Source organism: Lytechinus variegatus, chromosome 15, assembly GCF_018143015.1.
Source record: "Lytechinus variegatus isolate NC3 chromosome 15, Lvar_3.0, whole genome shotgun sequence".
NCBI lineage: Eukaryota > Metazoa > Echinodermata > Echinoidea > Temnopleuroida > Toxopneustidae > Lytechinus > Lytechinus variegatus.
This window is the reverse complement of record NC_054754.1, coordinates 19,782,513-19,804,289: the sequence shown is the minus strand read 5'-3', so window position 1 is coordinate 19,804,289 and position 21,777 is coordinate 19,782,513. Positions and strand designations below refer to the sequence as shown.

General features: G+C 36.9%; 2 protein-coding genes across 6 annotated transcripts; both read right to left on the bottom strand.

Annotated features, from left to right (window-relative positions):
- Positions 1-1,329: 1,329 nt before the first annotated feature.
- On the bottom strand, positions 1,330-12,958 carry LOC121429278. 2 transcript variants are annotated; one of them, XM_041626270.1, is made up of 6 exons: positions 12,531-12,958; positions 11,166-11,407; positions 7,439-7,549; positions 6,701-6,851; positions 3,830-3,950; positions 1,330-2,480 (listed from the first exon to the last, which is right to left on the bottom strand). In XM_041626270.1, exons 1-6 carry the CDS (start codon positions 12,937-12,939, stop codon positions 2,180-2,182), a joined length of 1,335 nt encoding a protein of 444 aa, XP_041482204.1. In that variant the 5' UTR covers positions 12,940-12,958; the 3' UTR covers positions 1,330-2,179. The 2 variants fall into 2 exon arrangements, with proteins under 2 accessions (XP_041482204.1, XP_041482205.1); XM_041626271.1 differs by having other exon boundaries at positions 3,830-3,944.
- An 881-nt stretch (positions 12,959-13,839) lies between these two features.
- Positions 13,840-18,752, bottom strand: LOC121429127 (serine/threonine-protein phosphatase 6 regulatory ankyrin repeat subunit B-like). 4 transcript variants are annotated; one of them, XM_041626041.1, is made up of 3 exons: positions 16,569-18,752; positions 14,799-16,469; positions 13,840-14,049 (listed from the first exon to the last, which is right to left on the bottom strand). In XM_041626041.1, the coding sequence occupies exons 1-3, from the start codon at positions 18,072-18,074 to the stop codon at positions 13,873-13,875; spliced, it is 3,354 nt and encodes a 1,117-aa protein (XP_041481975.1). In that variant the 5' UTR covers positions 18,075-18,752; the 3' UTR covers positions 13,840-13,872. The 4 variants fall into 4 exon arrangements, with proteins under 4 accessions (XP_041481975.1, XP_041481976.1, XP_041481977.1 ...); XM_041626042.1 differs by having other exon boundaries at positions 14,799-16,370; XM_041626043.1 differs by having other exon boundaries at positions 14,799-15,878; positions 16,272-18,750.
- Between the last annotated feature and the right edge of the window lie 3,025 nt (positions 18,753-21,777).

The window sequence follows — 21,777 nt, the reverse complement described above, 5'->3', positions numbered from 1 at the left end:
AAGAACTGAGATCCGGGCTGAAGATACGGGTATAATTTCCGATTAAAATTGTTCTCTTCATACAGATTGAATTATTTACAACTAGAGAGAATATTTCTTGGACTGTGTCGTTCGACGTAGAACTACTAACAGCAGCGGGTCCGACGGGTCTGTCCTGTTTAGTGCATAAAACTAACTTTGCAATCCAGTGGTAACTACTATGATAACGATGCACTACCATTGGATGGCAGAGTTACCATAGTAATAACTTTGATGCAACGGGGCCCTGGGCCAGGCCCGCCGCACCCATCACGGGTGGTACGGTACCTATAATTTTTAAACGTTTTTATAAAAAAAAAAACTCGGATTCCGCATCAGTAGCTGGACAAGCTGTGACTTATCTCAATAAACATCAACACCGAAAAGGGATCATTTTAAGCACTGTCAAAGAGGATATGGATTTCACCAAAATGATGCGAGCGCGAAGCGCGAGCTGAAAAATATTCGAGATTTAGACCTTAAACAGAAACATAAAAATCACTGTCGGTATAGAAACTTAACATTTTCACATTTTTTTATATATAGAACAAACTCAGATACCGCATATGTAATTGAGCAAGCTGTGCATTTCAACAAACATTATGCGAGCGCGAAGCGCGGGCTGAAATTTTTAATATACTGACCCGAACGGAACTTTTGGAGCATTGTCCAATATAAAGGAAAGGGACGTCTCTCTTCCCTAGAATTTATGTTGAAACCCTTTTTTTTCCTGTCAATTTTGTTTCCTGCCTCTTCCCCCTAAATTCAGATGTGCCCCCTCTAGAATTTCAGTGGTCCCCCTAAAATTTTGGTTGATAACCTTATTTTTTTTTGCTTGTCCAATTTTTTGTGTCCATCCCAAAATTTCAGGTGGACCCCCACCCCCTAAATATTTTGGCTTCCGCCGCCGATGCATCTGGCGGCCATTTTGGATTTATGCAAATTAGCAAAATTGCCCAAAGTTGCCGTTTGGGAAACCAAGCTGAATTTGTTCTAGGACTCCATAGGAACATAAATCAAGAAAAAAGCTTCATCGAAAAGAATATTTCGACATTTCGAGGTTCGGAAATTGTCAAATCGACAATTCGACATAAACTTGTTTTCATTCCATCATCCAAACGGTCACTTCCAATGCACTCGGTAAACCCGTGTCTCTTCTACCATCTATAAATCACCATACAAATCTTCAAGGATCATCCTGGCAGTAACGGATCTAAGGGGTTAGGGATTTAACCACCCCCCCCCCCCCCCCCACTTGGGCTGACAATTTAAAAAAGGGAAAGGAAGACAAATGAAGAAGGGAAAGAAGATGAGAAAAGAACAGAGAAAAAAAGAGGGACACGAGATAATAAAAAATGGTGAGAAGACTTGGAAAATAAAAAAGACTTTCATATCACTATTTAGAATTTTCACTCGCACTTCCCGCTCACATTGCCTTTTCGATGAGATGTACAGGTCTTGCTAACTAGGCTAAAATTGAGCTGAAAACATCCGGTTTGGAAGTCAATATACATATTTCAGCTCGGATATCGAGCTGTCATTATATTGTTTAATTTCCAATTGATTTAAGATAAAAAGTAATCTGAACAAATGTCCCGTTTTGTGATCTGAATATCTATTTTTTAAGATCTCGCTGCATGACCGCATTATTTGATTTGTGAAGTACCTATTCACTTCATGTATTCCATAAAGTATTTTAGATATCACTTTTCAGGTGTTATTGTCAAAACTTATCTACGAAGTAAATAAACCTACCTCCTCTTCAAAGAAACCAACAACCCACAGCTCTGAGATGCCTACCAGGAAAAATGCGGGGAAAATATTTTCGCCCCCCCCCCCCATATGTGCGAAAGCTGGAACCACCCCTGAAAACAGCAAATACAAATCGCCGCTTTTCGGTTTGCGGTGATATTCCTTCTGGTCAAATCCCCCTCTAGGTAAAAGGCTAGATCTGCTGCTGTCTGGTAACCAGTCTATAGACCGTGGAGAAATCCAATAAAATTCCAAGCTAAATCTAGAATTCTAATGAATTTCTGTGAAAATGATTCATATTTGCAAGGCGTACTATTTCATGATAGTTCCAATAAATAGATACTCTTAGGCGGGAAAATTCCGATTCAGCTGTCTCTTTATATTTACTTTTTTTACAAAAATTTTAGGATCATTTAAGCTTGGCATCACCCACGCATTTGTCTGCCAGATCCTTCCGCTTGATATCTAAAAGGGCTTTCCCCAACTGTTCACGTTCTTTTGATTCAGTTGTTCCTCTCCTCCATGTTCGGAGCATATTCAGCGTCCCCATGTAATCTGCATCCGTGTTAGACTGTATGTAGCGTTGTGTATCTTCTGGTTCAAAGCCAAGCTTACCGCCTAGATTATCAATATCACTGCTTTTGACGATCTTCTTTGCAATCGCCCTCAGAATGTCATCGAAATCGCTCTCACATTTTCCCCCTGGCTCTCTACAAAAGATATATGAAATTTATGGAGATGAATGGGCGATGATTGTAAAGATGTTCAACAATAATGACCACGAGGATCATTATCATAATTGCAAACACCGTTTTATACATACTGTGTTTGATCACCCGCATGGATTAATTCGTCTGCCAAGGTCCAACAATTTCATGAAGATTATAATAAATCGTAAGAAGATTATAACGGCGTTTGACCCAAAAAAATGAAAGACCGGCTAAAGCTGATAGATGACAAATAATGGTAAAATTTGAGCATCATCTTACACGGCATTCTTACCAAGAAGTTGTTTTTTTTTCGACTGCCGATTTGAACAAATTCAACTATTCTGTTAGAGTGTAGCGTCCTCTCTTGGCAGTTATTTTATTTTCCTCCGAGAAGTGTTCTTTGAGCAATCATCTTAAAAATGTAATATCTGTATACAAAGATTATAATGTGACATTTTCTGCCCATTTCTAAAAGTTGTTTTTAGGAAAAAGAACAACATTTATCCTGCAAAGGACATTTTCATTTCATATTCTCCACATCACTACTGTTATGAGGCATACCATTCACATTAGCGGCTAATGAAATTGAGAAAAGATAAATTTACTATTTGTGGAGTAAGCTATTTGTATATTACCTTTCCTTATTCGATACTGAGTTTGTTTAGTTTATATTAGGTTAAGTTCTTGGAAATAATGGATATTGGGTTTAAAGTTTAAAATGGAGTTGGTATGCAACATATGCCCATTTCAACGCACTTGAATTTTACAAAGTATGCAAGTATTTACAGTATGCCATGCCCTTCTGTCAAGTGTTTAAAAGAAATCAAATTATTGAATCATTCCATTCGGATAAAATTTTGCTTACTTGTCAATACGATATACTGTCCGCATACATTCGTAATTCCGAAGCTTCGTTATTCCGAAGGTTCGGTTATTCCGAAGGTTCGGATATTCCGAAGGTTCGTATTTCCGAAGGCTCATAATTCCGAAGGTTCGTTCATCCGAAAACGAAATGAGGCTCTTAATTCCGAAGGTTCGTTAGTCCGAAAACGTAATAATTAACAAACCTTATTTTGTTTTCGGACCAACGAACCTTATTTCGTTTTTCGGATTAACGAACCTTTGGAACAACGAACCTTATTCCGTTTTCGGACTAACGAACCTTTCGGACTAAAATACCTTATTTCGTTTTCGGATTATCGAACCTTCGGAATAACGCCACAAATGTTCGGATTAACGAACCCTTTTACGTTTTCCGATTAACGAACAACATGGTATAGGCAATTTACGTGTTTCGGAATTACGAACCTTCGGAATTACGAAGTTTAACCATACTGTCAGATTTTCACCTTGTTTCAGAAGTAGAACCAGAACCCACGGTTTCTGCAGGATGATTGTCAGCCGATGAGGATGATGACGCTATCGTTGATGGTGAACCTGCTCCTCCCTCTGACATCACCGTAGCTGTTTCTAATTAAGAGACGAATGACATAATATATTATTATAGACATATTAACAAACTTTGAATTCGCTCTAATGAAAAGAATGGGTCATTGTAGAAATATTCATTTTTTTTTTTCAATTCGAAATGTGGTATTCAAGTTTTGGGATGAACATTGATCTCGCATGCTTGGTCCATTTAAGCATTTTCTACATCGTAAGTTAACCCTATTCATTGATAGACCCTATTAAGTCTGCAATTCATCGATGGCCAAACCATTCAAATGACATTAAGCCTCATCGGTCTTCATCTATTATAACATGCTGGCATTTCAGAAATGAAGAGTTTAGTTGCAAAAAGGGGTTAGGTCCACTTTGGACCATTCCGAGAAAAAAAACATGTTTTTTTTATTCTCACTTATTGCAATATTCTTATGAGAAACTAAAGTGTCATGATGTGCTACCCTATCATGTGAACATGAAATTGGGTATGAAAGAAATCTACCGGTCTTCAATTTCTTTCTATATATATTTAAAAAAATTATCATTGTGGACCTAAGCCCTTTTGCAGGTAAACTGAAATGAATCCTATCTCTTTTGATTAAAAATTTATTTTTCTTTGCCACTTTAATTCACTCTTTCATTTGAATTGAAAATTGTCTTTGGTATCATCATCATTAGAGACAGAAAACAATAAACAAGTGGAATACCTCTGGCCGTCTCACCTGCATCACGCGGTTCAATATAGCAGCAGTGCTGACTTTGAATACTACTCTAACTCGCACAAGATGTTCAGTGATACATGGTTACTCTTATGTCCACTTTTTATGAACTAGACCAATAAACTTACAGAGATATGATGGTTATTCAACAAAAAACCCCAACATGGCCAAAGTTCATTGACCTTACATGACCTTTGACTTTGATCATGTGACCTGAAACTCGAACAGGATGTTCAGTGATACTTGATTACTCTTATGTACAAGTTTCATGAATCAGATCCATAAACTTTCAAAGTTATGATGGTAATTCAACAGAAACACCAGATTCGGCCAAAGTTCATTGACCTTTGACTTGGTCATGTGACCTGAAACGCGCACAGGATGTTCAGTGATACTTGATTACTCTAATGTCCAAGTTTAATGAACTAGACCAATAAACTTTCAAAGTTATGATGGTAATTCAACAGATACCCCCGATTCGGCCAAAGTTCATTGACCCTAAATGACCTTAGACCTTAATCATGAGACCTGAAACTTGCACAAAATTTTCAGTGATGCTTGATTACTATTATGTCCAAGTTTCATGAATCAGATCCATAAACTATCAAAGTTATGATGGGAATTCAACAGATATCCCCAATTCGGCCAAAGTTCATTGACCCTAAATGACCTTTGACCTTGGTCATGTGACGTAAAACTCATGCAGGATATTTAGTGATACTTGATTAACCTTATGTCTAAGTTTCATGAACTAGGTCCATATATTTTCTAAGTTATGATGACATTTCAAAAATTTAACCTCAGGTTAAGATTTCGATGTTGATTCCTCCAACATGGTCTAAGTTCATTGACCCTAAATGACCTTTGACCTTGGTCATGTGACATGAAACTCTAATAGGATGTTTAGTAATACTTGATTAACCTTATGGCCAAGTTTTGTTAACTAGGTCCATATACTTTCTAAGTTATGACGTCATTTCAAAAACTTAACCTCAGGTTAAGATTTGATGTTGACGCCGCCGCCGCCGCCGCCGTCGGAAAAGCGGCGCCTATAGTCTCACTTTGCTTCGCAGGTGAGACAAAAATTATGAAAAATGGCCCCTTTTGACAAATGAGTTATTCAGAAGAGTTTAATTGCAAAAGGGGTTAGGTCCTTTCCAAGAAAATATTTTTTTTGAATTCTCCCATACTGCAATATTTTCATGCGAAACTGAATTTTTGATAACCTACCATGAGAACATAAAATTGGGTATAAGAAAAATCTAGCTGTCTTCATATTTTTTAAGTTATTCTTTTCCCAAAAAAATCTGTGTGGCCCCAGCCCTTTTGCAAGTAAACTGAAATGGACCTAAAAAAGTGATTTTCTTTGCCATTTTAGTTCACTTTTTAATAGAAATTTCAACTTTTCTTTGGTATCATCTTTTAGAGCTACTAGAAATCTATACATTAGACATAAAAATCAAGTTTGATGGAAAATGGACCTAGCCCCTTTTTGCAAGTGAGCTCTTCAAATACAGAAAAACAATGAAGGTATGATTTTCTATTTCTTTGTTAAAACTACAAAAATACATCAAAGAACCCACGAGAATATTAACAAAGAAATGAATATTTGTTGAACAGAATTTAAAACCTTTAACTGATTTTATTTTATAATTCTAGAGCTGAATTTGAAAAATTAAATTTATCAGCGAAAACTCTTAGCTATTAGGTAATTTGAATTGCACATGGTCACTCTTATCAAGGAATTTGGATATATTATTAATATTTTCATAAAATATTCTTATACGAGATTTCGCATTTGGTGAAAGAGAGAGAGACTCAGCTACGCCTAGTTGAAAAGAGCATCTTTCTTTCACCTGGAGAGCATTTCATGAAAGGACTTGTCATACGTTTTATCCGACAGGTCCTGTTTTATCCGACAGTTACTATAGTAACAGTGCTTCTCAACCAATCAGAACCCAGGAAAGTTGTCAGATCTGAAAACTTGTCGGACGAAAATATTGATGAAACGCCCCCCTGGATGATGTGAAATCGTGTACCAACACAACTATTTTATACCATTTAATGACATTGGAACTATGAGCATCTTCGTTGTATTCTGTTTTAGGGTGATGTGTAGGTTGACTTCATTCTCAGTGATATTTGGTGTATCCACTTCGAACATTACTTTGTGCTCAGTGAGATGACGAAATTCCCTTTCCTGGACAATCTACAACAAAATTATACACACAGTTTGAAGGAAAACTCGTATTGCAATTTCTATCAATAAGCTATTTTGAAATTAGCTCTAGAAAGCACTTTCTGCGAGTGATTTTTTTTTCCATTCGATAGATACTCAATTAATTTTGGGGATATTGGAAGAAAACGTTATGTGACCTTGCCTGGTATACAAATATGTGATATTATATGCGATTAGATAAGACTTATAGGTTACGTAACTTTACATTTGCGATAACTTCTGCAGGGACCTGAGAACGATTTTTTTATTGGGGGTACTGATGTAGATTTGAAAAGCAAACAAAACAAAAAAGTTTTTCACTACAAATGGAGGTACAATTGGGCCCGATAAATTAGAAAAGCAAAAAAGGGGGTTCACAAGAAAAAGAAGGTCATTTTGGTTAGATTTTTACATTTTTTACATACATGTATCTTCCAGAATACATGTATATGGGGGTGCTGCCTATGCACAACGATACATGTAGCACCCCAAAGAAAATTTTGCAGCATCCAACGTCCTAGGACCATGTACTTCTGTTTTAGCCCCCCCCCCCCCCTGAAAGTCCAAAATGATATTACCTGGGGCTTGTCTTTCAACGTACTTTCTTTACAAGAAATTTGTAATCCCCCTGACTTCCACCTGATTAAGAATTGCTCTCCAGGAATCGGGACCTCATATCCCTTTGGAACCTTTAAAAACAACGATGAAAATGCAAAGTCAGAAAAGAGGTATCAACATTTATATTTCGAGAGAAAGTGGCGAACACAGTAACACCGGTTTTAAAAGAAAAATACTAAACAAAAAGAACAATTTCTATAGTTTTGAAATGAATGTCTCTTGAATTATAGTAGATCCTTGTTTTAATAAACCGTATTAGAATAAATAATGTGGCATAGTTAGAACCTGCTTATCTTTTTTTGAATATTTCTATTCTATACATTCTATTCTATATTAGATCATTCATGAGTCAGGACATATCCTAGGAACTAACTAGAATAATAATTTCTGTTCTCTACAATTCTTGGTAAAGAAAGATAAATGTCAGTTGTGGTAACGATCTCGAAAATGAGGTTGAACCGAATCCAATTATATGACCGCCAAAGTGTTTGTGTGCATAAATATGAAACATGCTCCAAATTAGTCCGGTAAAAAAAAAGATAATTGCAAAGAAAGAAGCCAAACAAGCATGACATTCCAACCAGTTATCGGGTCTTTTTTTCCATGCACACACTTCCCCACATATACTTCTCATTGTCGGCGACCTTCAGTGTTTCTTCACCTTCTATTTTATGATTTCATAGATTTAGTTTACCAGATCTGGAACTACGGTGATTTCGTGAAAACTTATCCTGCTTCTTAGTACTTTCTCATAAAAAAATTGTTTGCTGCCATTACGAGTTTGGTTTACATCACGTGTTACGTAAACGTAACATCAATCGCAAATATTCTGTTGCAATTTTACAGTTGATTTAATCATCACTTTTTACTTTTTTGAATCGGATTACACTCCTTATTTCATGGAGCAGATTAGCAATTAATCGCAAATTTGCAATTGATTGCACAGCATGTGCTTGATTTCGGGAATGAAAATAGACTTGCAATAGATTGCAAGTTTCTTGCAACGTCCCATAAGTGTACACGGTGTGGTAGGATTGTATTTTTCTATTCAATATTATGCATATGTATTTTTATTTAAATTTAAATTTAACACTAAGCTTGAATTCAGATACTTTGAGTTCTGACTATGTCAGGAATCAGGAGTGCAGATTCACAAGTGATTCATCCCCATCCCTCCATTGATTTAGTACTACACACACACACACACCCACACTCGCCAACACGAATGAACCTCCGCACACACTCACACACACACACACCCTCGCCAACACGAATGAACCTCCACACACACTCACCCACACACACCCTCACAAACACATACACACAGCGAGTTGCTTAGATGTTTAGTTGTGCAGACTTACGGCCGCAAGTTCATCAGCAACTAAATCAAGCTTAATGTTAACTTAAAGCACAGCGTAAAGAGAACAATAACTCTAATGCAGTCACGCAAACAAACAAAAGACACAAAGGAAGATAAAATGACGACAGTGCACAAAATAATAACAAAAGAAGCGCTATCTATGTCTAAAGTCAGAACTATGCCGATACAACATAATAATAAACTTTTGGCAGATGAGTTCAATGAATACTTTGTTCATATTGGAAAGAAACTTGCTGCCGGATTTAATGATGATGAAATCGATCATTCGATATTTGATGACGATCCTGAAAATCTAGGGGATAACTTTACATTTGAACCAATGAGCATAGCGTTTGTGAAAAAGGATACAAGAGCTATGAAATCGGATAAAGCTACAGGAATCAATGGAATATCCCCCAGGCTTCTAAAATTTGCATGTCCCATTATTGCGAAATCACTGACATTACTTACAAACATTTCCTGATAAATAGAAAATAGCAAAAGTTTCTCCAGTTTGTAAGAGTGGTGATCAAGAAGACATCGGAAACTACAGACCTATATCCGTCCTTCCCGTTGTATCCAAAATATTAGAAAGGGCGGTTCATAATCAACTCTACAAATTTCTCCAAAGAAAATATTGTTACGAGACTGTATCATTCAACCCAAACTGCACTGATACATGTACTGATCACATTCTTAGAGGTAAAAACGACGGTTTCGTCACTGGAGCAAGTTTGGTTGATCTGAATAGGCATTTGACACAATTGACCATCATTATACTATTAGAAAAATTATGTCATACTGGTGTCAAAGGTCGAGATACAGTGGTTCAGATCAGAGAGCACAATATAGATGATCGCATGTCTTTACTTGCCCCAGTGCCTCAAGGCTCAATATTATGGCCGTTAATTTTTGTACATAATGGTTGTTCGTGTGCATTTGAGTGTCCGAAAGTCCACACACACAGCTTCAACACAGGGAACAGTGTTTTTCATGGACGTGATATTGCAGAAATTCGGGTATATCTTTATAATTATTAATAATCTCACACCAGATTGAAAATAGAGTGAAAATTGTATCCGATTCCATTAATTTGATGTAAACATTATTACAACTACAATTATTACAATCGCCGCTCATTTGAAAGTGTCCATGTTCAGAACTCTTGCTATGGCAAACGGTCTGAAATCACCCATATTTTCGAGACCGTGGCACCTTTGTTTTCCGAGTGGAATATCCCTTAGGGTCAAAGAGGTCGAGATTGATTGTCATCTCAATGCTAAATAGATTATCTACAGTTTGATGTATAATATTGTATGACTGGTATAATGGTTACATCTCATTTCCCCCGAAACTTTGAGATCGAGCAGGCAGAACATGGCATATTTCTGTGTACAATGTGACGTGACTAACGTATGATAGTTTCCGCTTCTAGACCCTTTTCATTTGGAACAATTAATACAGTCTAAATTAAACTTAATTAAATAATTTAATGTTGAAAGTAAAAATGTTCTTCCACTATAAAACTTTGCCTACTAATATTCATATGATAGCTACAGTTTGAGGAAGCAGATATCGAGTCCGGAATTGATTTTTATTTGTAATAGGGTCTGCGTAAATATACTATACACTCTTAAAACAAATCAGTCAAATTGACTAGACCAGTAGTCAGCTGGGAGCAACTGATAGGGTAATCACTGATATTCACATTTCTGACATATATTTTTGACTAGTTAGAAATAACTCTGTTCTAGTAACATGTGACTAGAAAATAGTCAAATATGACTAGAATAATAATTGCATCCAGCTGACCATATTACCTAGTCATTTTTGACTGATTTGTTTTTAGAGTGTATACTAGCAGGCTAGCATCGTCTGCTACGCAAACCAAATGAGCGATAATGACCGAAACTAACCATTACGATTTACATCAATAGTCTTCCATTGGCTTTTACTGATTTCGAATGCAAAGTACATATGCATGCTGATGATACCGTCTTGCTTTTTAGAGCAAGAAATATTGATGAATTACAAAATGATATGCGAATTGGTCTACATGTAGCGGGAAAATGGTTTACCAATAATAAGCTGAAACAAAGTTGATGTTACTAGGCACTCGACAAAAGCTTAAAGAATTTTCTAATCTGTATTCAACGTGCAAACATAAAGGAAAATCATAGTGAACACCTTCACAAATAAAATCATGGTAAATATACGGTGGTAAAGGTTGGTCTTAAATGAATTGTACAGTAGGCCTAATCCTCTTACTAGTATTTCAGAGAGTAGTTTTGAATAAAGTATGATATAAAAAAAAAGATAAGACTAACCTGTCCTTCTGCAATATTTTGGTCCCTGACATTGACCCACATAACGGGCAGGCGATTTCTAGGTGCTGACACAGGAATGATTGGTGTACAGACAACACGTTTGCCAATAAATATCCGTCGTATTTTAGCAACAATCCAATATTCTGAGAAGTGGTTGACGTAGATGTCCAGATCGCGATCTCTCACAACACATCTCACGTTACTCGTGCTGGCACAAAGAATTGCAGTAAACTTTGTAGAATCTGTATTAATTTTTTTAAGTGTGTCAACCACGAAGCAAAAAGATAGCAAAAGATATGTGCTGTTAAAAGGGGTCCAAACGTCCTGAATATATTTCAGTGGCCTTCTTCCAACGCCTTATCGAAAGCAGGAAACAAGAGTCACAGATGAAATAAAAGTGGAAAATTGTTAATCTACGGAATACAAAGATTAAAGTTTCATTCTTTTAAAAAATATTTTTACGTTTTCATACAAAATGTGGAATACTCAAATTCGCGAGCCTCGGAAATGTTTTTTTTTTGTTTAGTTTCGATGCTTTTGTTTATTTTTGTTTGGTTTTTGTTCTTCTTAACGCGAAGATTCTATGACGTCATCTAACGTGGAAGAAGTTGTGATTACATGCGTTTGATGCGACATAAAAAAAATGTTAATATAAATTATGCAGATAAAATATTTGATTTAAAATAGCATGATTTGTATAGTATTTTTGTAAATTCCTAGTGTTTAATTTGACGGAAACCTGCAGCTCTATGCGATATTTGTGTTTTCCCTCTCTTTTGGTTACAATTTCTATGTCAGCCTAATATCTTACAATCTAAATGCAGATATACACGGAGAGAGTATTTTACGACTAACCAGCAAGTAAGCTGACCAAAAAATGTTCTGCGGATTTGGTTTTGATATATCTTTTATCTGTTCAAATTGTTTTATCTGTTTAAATTTTTAAATTCCTAGTCAAAAAGACCCCCAAAATAATATGTCCTATGCTATGTACAAACAAAAGCAATTAGCACTCAACCCACATAAGATGTCGTCACAGTTCAGGTCAGTGAAAAGCGCAAGAAGCTTACTATCGAGGCTTGCAATAAATGGGTGATCATGGTAAATATCCCATATGAATAACGATTTCCTCCTCTCTTTAGTTTAGTTTTGAGTTTCATTCCGCTCACCCTGCTCTGCGACTTATGCCGTATTCTACTCCTTCATATATTTCAAATGGTGTCTATCTGTTTTGGTCATCAATATGAACTAGAACTTTAAAATAAAAAATATATTTTCTGCAATATTTTTACTCCATTTTTCAGAAATGTGAACGGGGAAAATCTCGGTGGAAGGGAAACGGCAAAATAGAAATCGGAAGAGTACCGTTGTTGCGATAATGGATGTAGACTTCTGCATCCTTTGGCTTTGAGAATGCACCGCAATGGGGCATCGTTACTTTCACAGGACTGTCAAAGATTGCATCAGAAGGCGACATCTTCAGTCCAACCGCAATGACGGCTTCTGTCTCCTTCAGCTCTAGCTCAGGTGGGACGTCTTCAATCACTTCCACGGTGATGTCCTTTGCGCGGTAAATTTCATATTTCGAAATCCTGACCGTAATGCCATGCTTTTCCAGTTGGATCAGGTCATCTTGTTCATCATCAGTATGATCCTGTTCTCTTTCTGTGGTTTGATTTTGAGTTTCATTCCTCTCGCTCTGCTCCTTCTTATCTTCAGAGTTTGGATCATCCTGGGGTGTCGTGAAATGCTCTGAAATCGCCTCAGTAGACATTCTTGATTCCAAGGGGCTATCTGTAGATGCTAGTGTATGTGTCAAGAAGTGTGAATAAAAACGATCATGCATAATGAGCCTTATTCAGAGAATGACACGACAATGACCTTTAACGAACACGTGCTCAAAACTTTATGGTTGCAGATAAAATTTGGATGTCTATCACCCGGCCCGCACACACACTGAGACCCACCTACACACGCATACAGACAATTCATTTTGTCTGGCTTATCAAGTTCATGAATATGGATACATGAAAATAATAATAGTAATTATAATAAAAACAATAATAATAATAAACAAATGAATAAATAAATGAATGGATAAATATAACAATAATTATAATAGTAAAAAAATATCAGCAAAAATAAAGGGTATAACAACTTTTAATTAGCTCTTGTGAACTCAAAGCGGTACCATTGAGCCATCATTTTCGTAAGTGATCTTTTCCGTGCATCTAAAAATGCTCTTACCTTGATTATAATGAGCCTTTTCAGAAAAATTTGTTCTGAAAGTAAATGAAACGTGACTATAGTAAAAAAAAAATATTTACAAAGTATCAAGACATAACACTGGCACGAACTGATTCATAGATTTTACTCTGTTAGAAGGCAGTTACATCCAAAGATGAAAGATATGTAAATAAGAAAATAGAGATAAGACATCAAAGAACCATGTAATAGTCACGAGATCTTGTAATATCACCATTCACAAAGTATGCAGTCAATATAAGAGCTATGATTGTTTTTCTTATTGTTTAATCAGTACTCTAAACTTTTGAACTGTCAAGATAAAACTAGGGATTCGAATGTTATTATACATTTAATGTTTAACATATTTTTTCCATTCATTGGAATAATTCTCCAAAATCTATTATAGAATCGGTTAATTAGAAAAAAAGTGTGCATATTAAGAAAACAGAAGCTTAAAGGTTTACTGATGAAGAAAATACCTCGACAAGATCATCTTTTTCACCGCTTCATCCTCGACATAGCGGAGAGGTAGTTTGCCTGATTTATCTTCCGTATCTGTCTCTGCTCCATTGTCCGGGGGATAGAACACCAAAGCCTTCTCCGGTGATAGGTTTCCATAGTATAACTCGTCTGAAATCTGAATAAAACAAAACCAGTAAACTAATCTTACAGCCGTGGATGGGGTGATGATCGACCCCCCCCCCGTGGGGGTTCAAATGCAGTCGTGAATAAAACAAGAATAGACACAAATGAAACCCATAAAAGAGATTAAATTAATTTTCAATATTATCTTGTTATCTTGGATTGGTCAAGATCAGTGACTTTAGCTTTGCAATGACGAGCACAAAAACATCGTATATCTCGTGCTATAATATGTTACACCGTACACAGAACACCTGGAAATCAGTTTGGAATGCTAAAATACAGAGATTTGACCTAAATCTCCTTCATATGAGAGCAATCGCTCTTTTTAAGTTGCTTTTAAAGTATGTCCTGATCGAAATCCGATTCATTTCGTCATGAAAACCTTTCTTTGCTTGTTAACAATCTAACAACCACCCCTAAAAATTATCCCTTTGCCCCTGTTAATTGTCCTCATACTTGCATTAAAATGCCTATTTACTGACTCAGCACATATCAATAATAACGTTATTTAAAAAAAAAAGAGATTCAAACGTTTGGGATTACTCGAATCGTAATTCTGCAATGTGTCGAATTTCGATTTGTTTGGCGCAAGCAAGACAGTTTCAGGGGCGGATCAAAGGATGGGGGCCCCTGAGTTTTAAAACGTCAATATTGCTATTGCCCCACCCGCCTATGCTCCCCTTTAATTTTTGCCCTGAGAATTACACCACATTGAATTCTATAAGTCAAAAAATTAATTACCTCGGTATTCGAAGTGGCATTGAGAGGCCTTGCAGTGTTGACCAAGGGAATTACCACGTATAAGACTCCCTGCTCACGAAGTATATGGACAATTGCACCTTCAGCCATAAGAAATTGAACGACATCAATATGATTTTTGGAAATAGCAAAGTCTAAAGAAGTCCAACCGTTTTCATTCTTCGAGTTCACTTCGGCTCCTTGACTGATTAGATATTTGGTGACCTCAAGACGACCATTATAAGCAGCAATATGTAATGCAGTTACACCATTGTTATTTCCTCTCTTCACCTCAGCCCCTTGACTAATCAGGTACTTAATGACATCAAGATGATCATTATGAGCAGCCAAGTGTAATGAAGTCCTACCATTGATATCTCCTTTATTCACATCAGCCCCTTCACTGATCAGATATTTGGTAACGTCAAGATGACCATTCTGAGCAGCAATGTGCAATGCAGTCGCACCAATGTTGTTTTCCGTTATCACCTCAGCCCCTTGCCCAATCAAACATTTGCTGACATCAATATTACCATTGTAAGCAGCTCTGTGTAGTGCATTCAAACCATCGTCATCTCCTTTATTCACCTCAGCCCCTTGACTGATCAGATATTTGGTGATGTCAATATGACCATTCTCAGCAGCAACATGTATTGCAGTCACATCGTTGTCATTTCCTTTATTCACCTCAGCCCCTTGACTGATAAGACATTTGATGACCTCAAGATGACCATTCTTAGCAGCAATGTGTAATGCAGTCCTACCATCGTTATCTCTTTTATTCACCCCAGCCCCTTGACAGATAAGGTATATGATGACATCAAGGTGACCGTTCTGAGCAGCAATGTGTAATGCAGTCGCATCAACGTTGTTTCCCTTTTTCACCTCAGCCCCTTGACTAATCAGGTATTTAATGACTTCAAGATGACCATCATGAGCAGCCAAGTGTAATGCAGTCCAACCATTTCTATCTCCTCTATTCACTTCGGCCCCTTGACTGATTAGAAAAATGATGACATCAAGATGACCATTCTTAGCAGCCCTGTGTAATGCAGTCCAACAATTGTTATCTCCTTTATTCACTTCAGCCCCTTGTCTGATCAGATATTTGGTTACATCAAGATGGCCGAAGCTAGCAGTAATGTGTAATGCAGTCAAACCATTGTCATCTCCTTGTTTAACCTCAGCCCCTTGACTGATCAAATATTTTATGACATCAAGACGACCAAAGAAAGCAGTAGTGTGTAATGCTGTCGCGCCATTGTTATCTCTTTTATTCACCCTAGCCCCCTGACTGATCAGATATTCGACAACATCAATATGACCATTCTTAGCAGCCCTGTGTATTGCACTCACACCATTTCTATCTCCTTTATTCACCCTAGCCCCTTGACTGATCAGATATCTGATGACATCAAGATGACCATTCTCAGCAGCAGTGTGCAATGCAGTCACACCATTATTTTCTCTTTTTACCTCAGCCCCTTGACTGATCAGATATTTGGTGATGTCAAGATGACCATTCTCAGCAGCAATGTATAATGCAGTCACATCGTTTTCATTTCCTTTATTCACCTCAGCCCCTTCACTAATCAGATATTTGACGACATCAAGATGGCCACTGTAAGCAGCACTGTGTAATACACTCGAACCATAGTTAGCTCCTTTATTCACCTCAGCCCCTTGACTGATCAGATATGTGGTAACGTCAAGATGACCATTCTGAGCAGCAATGTGTAGTGCCGTCGCACCAATGTTGTTTTCCCTTTTCACCTCAGCCCCTTGACTGATCAGATATTTGATGACATCAAGATGATCATTCTGAGCAGCAATGTGTAATGCAGTCCAACATTTGTTATCTCCTTTATTCACCTCAGCCCCTTGACTGATCAGATATTTGATGACATCAAGATGATCATTCTGAGCAGCAATGTGTAATGCAGTCCAACATTTGTTATCTCCTTTATTCACTTCAGCCCCTTGACTGATCAGATATTTGATGACATCCAAATGACCATAGAAAGCAGTAATGTGTAATGCAGTCACGCCATCATTGTCTTCTTTATTCACTTCAGCACCTTGACTGATCAAATATTTCACGACATCAAGATGACCATTCAGAACGGCAAAGTGTAATACAGTCATACCATCGTTATATCCTTTATTCACTTCAGCCCCATTACTGATCAGATATTTGGTGATCTCAAGATAGCCATTCTTAGCAGCAATTTGTAATATAGTCACGTCTTTGTCATTTCCTTTATTCACGTCAGCTCCTTGACTGATAAGATATTTGATGACATCAAGATGACTATTCTGGGCAGCAATTTGTATTGCAGTCCAATCATTTTTATCTCCTTTCTTCACATCTGCTCCTTGACTGATAAGATATTTGATGATATCAAGATGACCATTCTCAGCAGCAACGTGCAACGCAGTCCAACAATTGTTGTCTTCGTTATTCACTTCAGCTCCTTGACTGATCAGGCACTTGGTGACATCAATATGACCATTACTTGCAGCAAAGTGTAATGCAGTCACACCATTGTTATCTCCTTTGTTCACCTTGGCTTCCTGGTGGATTAAATATCTGGTGACATCAAGATGACCATTCATTGCAGCAACGTGTAATGCAGTCGAACCATTGTCATTTCCTTTATTCACATCAGCCCCTTGACCGATCAGATATTTGGTGACATCAAGATGACCATTGTAAGCAGCAGTGTGTAATGCAGTCACACCATTGTTGTCTCCTTTGTTCACCTTCGCTCCATGATGGATAAGATATCTGATGACATCAAGATGGCCATATATAACAGCCGTATGTATTGCAGTGGCTCCAGTATCGCCTTCCCCGTTCACCTCAGCCCCTTGACTAATCAGATATTTGATAGCATCAAGATGACCAAAGAAAGCGGCAAAGTGCAAAGCAGTCAATCCTTTAACAGACTTTCTAATATCAGCCCCTTGATCGATGAGAAATTTCAACAGCTCCACTCTGCCGGTCTTTGCTGCGATCACTAACGGCGTCCAGCTAGCTTCAGCATCATCCCGGGCGTCACCCTGATTCACGTTCGCCCCTTGACTGACTAGGTTTCGTACTTCATCAAGGTGACCATTTCTTAAAGACGTTAGTAATGGAGAGAAGTTCTCAGTATCTTCTTCAACCATACTTGCTCTAAGATTATCGAGATATTTGGCCGCCTTAGACATTCCTTGTGGAACATCTAGATAATGTGGTTTGACCACAAAGACTTCCCTTTTCCACATTAGAACCATGGTGTCGAACTTCCTTATATATTTGATATATGTGATTTAGGTATATAAACACCCTCTGGAGGCTATATTTCACTCGTTTTACATAACTTCTTGATATTCATCCTGGTAAAGGTCTTCTATTCCATGATCAATTACCCTAATACCCTTTGCAATTTCCATGTACACATGTCAATGTAGTAATTCGCGGATTGTTGAAATTTGTTTGATATACGGGCCCTGCCTCACGGTACAGCAGCGTGTGAACCAGTGTCGTTTCCCGGGCCTGTGTAGTAACACTTTTCCCAATGCATTTGTGCAGATGTGGAGTACAGTATAACTGAGTCTTCCGACGAAAACCGTGCTCATACCCATACCACTATGGACCTACATGATAGGCCTACTCATACACCTTGACTTGGTTGTAGACGAAAGGGTTCTGTATCCAATCCTTCTCCCGAAAGATATCTTATGAAATAATTCCTTAACTGCATGTCGAAGGTGCGGTTAGAACAGCAGCGACGTTCCGTCTTTGTACAAAACGTAATTCAGCAACGAAGTACGTTGTTTATGAATAACACATAACGCGACAATGAGAGAACACCGGGAGAGAACAGCACATATCTAATCATGCTAATCATGACAATACCGCCATATATCGTGATCGGGATCGTGATATGAGTCACTGATGGGGACGTACAAAAAAATCCCCACCGAAATTCTCGAGACAGTGAATAGGTGATGTGGTTGAGTGATTTCTTTGTGTTCGAGTGCGAAGCTTCCAAAATCAAGAGTCTCGATCTCTCGGACACAGTTTCGACGTTGGACAATTAATGCTCTGACAGCATAATAATGTAAGCCCCTTTTTTGCTCTTTTCTTTTCCTGCACTTTTCACCCCCTTTTATTCTGGTCCCAAATCTAGTTCATTTTTATTTCCTCTGCTGTAGCGCCCCTAAATATCCATTATTATTTAAAGAGGATAAAGAATAAGACAAAATAGAGTTAAGAAAAGAAAAGAGAGTACATTCAGAAGAGAATAAGAAAAGAAAAGAAAATAAAGAAAAGAAAATAGAACAGAAAATAAAAGAAAAGGGAAATAGAAAAAGGAAAGAAATCAAAACAAAAGAAACAAGAAAAAGTGGGGAGGAAATTAAAAGAAGAAAAGGAAAAAATGAAATAAAATAGACAGAAAAAATGGAGAAAATCAAGAACCTATTCATCCTTTCAAAGAAAAAAAATCTCCAAACAAAATAGTCATTTCTCGACTGGTTGCCAGCCAAACCACACAAGAAGAAGAATTAAGTTGGTGATAAAGCGACTTAAGCGGCTTTCCCTGCTTGCTAATGGATATATTGTATGACTTTTTATGGGTATTAAATGTGTAAAGCTTTCAATATTGTTGAGATATATTGCACTTTTGATCAATGTGTATACTTATTGTTAAAGCCATGATTAGAAAACAAATTTCTTTGTATGCGACCATTGACCAAAAAACGGTCCCATGCAGGGAACGTTTCATGAAAGTTGTCAGCGCTGACAAGTTGTCTTTCTCCGACAGTTATCATATAGTAACAGTCAGAGGCCAGCTAGTGCCTTTCAGCCAATCAAAACCAACGATTTTACTGAAATTGTCAGCACTGACAATTTAGTCCGTAATGACAACTTTTATGAAACACCCACCAGATGACGTTATTGGATTTGTGCGTTAATTCGATTCGATTGCACTATTAAAGCATATGTTTTATACAACTGGCTCAAATTTTAAGCGATAATTGTTCATCGAACATAAAGATATGAGCCCTTTTTCAGCACTCATCAGTAAACTTCTCAATCCAAGATTCGTTATTACCATATTACGTTGAATATGTAGTCCAGTCACTATATTCTTCATTCTCTCTTTTGATTTCTTTTTTTTTTTAGATTTTCAGCTTACAACTTACAGGCCGATATATCACACCTAAATTTAAAATTGAAGGCTTGAGAAAATTGACAAAAGATATCTTTAATCAAACTTAAAAACTGATTGATTGATTGATTGATGACTGATTGGTTGATGGATGGATGGGTGGGGGTGGGTTGGTTGGTTGAGTGATTGATTGATTGATGGATGGATGATTGGTTGATTGATTGATTGATTGATTGATGGATGGATTATTGGTTGATTGATTGATTGATTGATAGATGGATGATTGGTTGGTTGGTTGATTGATTGATTGATTGATGGATGGATTATTGGTTGGTTGATTGATTGATTGATAGGATGATTGGTTGATTGATGCCTGATTGATGACAAATTGATTGAATGATTACTAGGCCACCTAATGATATCTACAAAGGAAATGAATCAAAATATATTTTTGAAATCCTTTATCTCATCTTGATCTCATCTCTCTAGGGGTGAATGAATAGGTCATTTTCCTGAACAAAAGAAAAATCCTTGTAGATTTACGTTCATGGCAGAACATGAATAGATATAATTTGCACCACTTGAATAGATAACAAATCTTGCTGGTTGAAACTGGGGCCCGTTGAAGAGAGAGTTGCGTTCAAACGCAAGCCGAAAAATCAATCGCAAGTCCCAAATGCGCGCTGTTGATTGGTTGAAAATCAAGTTGCGCATGTTTTTTAGAGCTGCAATTGACTACACATATCAATATTCTATATATAACATATGTAAGTTAACTAGCTAAAACAATGCTGATTATGCTTATTCATAAAAGTTTCCTAAATGAATGATTCCACTTCATAAAAAATCATAAATGAAGAGCTGCAATATTCTTGTTTTCAAGCTTTTTAGACAGTACAGTGACAAAAAAATCTATGTATTGCACGTAGGCCTATATGTTAATTAGCTCACTGAATCTTTCTGTTATGCTAATTGCAACAAATTTATTCGTTCGAGAAAAAACTAGTGTCGTAATTGAAACCCTTGTCATAGAAAACCTTACAAGAGCTGCAATATTCATGTGTTCTGGAAAAACTTGCAAGAGCTGTATTATTCATTTTTTGGGGTTTTCTTTATAATTCTTTGCAGTGACAAGGAATCACATGACTTGCATATAAAAAAGGCCCAAGTCCATAGGTCATTTCGAGAAAATTGAAAAAAAAACAGGATATTTTTTTAATTTGGGCAGTTGAAATATATCAAAGAACATCATAAAACAAATTTACGTGAACATATTTAATGAACATTAATATGATATTTATGGGCGGGGCTTTTGTCTGGTGGACCTGGGTCGTTTTTAAATCATACGGACTAGGGTTATTCTTACATTCATACACATGGTAGACTTCTGTAGTAAGTAGAAGAGAGAGGGCGCTATGATATGAATGTAAAAAGCCGAAGTCCAGGACTTGGGCTTTCTTCCACTCGTATCAGATTTTCCTCCTTTATTTGAGGCATATCTCAGATGATTTAAGATTTATCGTTTATAAACAAGATGAGTCATTGTATAACTCAGATACTCAATTTTTTCCAAAAATAGCATTTGGGCCGTTTTCATATTCAGATACACGATTATAATGAATACATTCTTTAAAAATAACTGTCAAGAATGAATTCCTCGTCAAGAATTTTTTTTAATATACGTTCTGGCCTGATCAACAAGGTGGCATGTTAAGGACACTGTGCAGTTACCCATATAAAGACGATAAATATTTCAACAATCAAATAACGCGAGCTGATAATTTGACTTTCCGACCTAAGAAATTACATTGTATTTCTAA

Coding starts and splice junctions, on each gene's coding strand:
- LOC121429127 (XM_041626040.1), bottom strand. CDS start 18,074: ATGGTTCTAATGTGGAAAAGGGAAGTCTTTGTGGTCAAACCACATTAT. Junction 14,050..14,798: donor ATGCCACTTCGAATACCGAG/GTAATTAATTTT, acceptor TGTTTTATTCAG/ATTTCAGACGAGTTATACTA.
- LOC121429278 (XM_041626270.1), bottom strand. CDS start 12,939: ATGTCTACTGAGGCGATTTCAGAGCATTTCACGACACCCCAGGATGAT. Junction 11,408..12,530: donor CATCCATTATCGCAACAACG/GTACTCTTCCGA, acceptor AAATTAATACAG/ATTCTACAAAGTTTACTGCA. Junction 6,852..7,438: donor CGTTGAAAGACAAGCCCCAG/GTAATATCATTT, acceptor ATTTTGTTGTAG/ATTGTCCAGGAAAGGGAATT.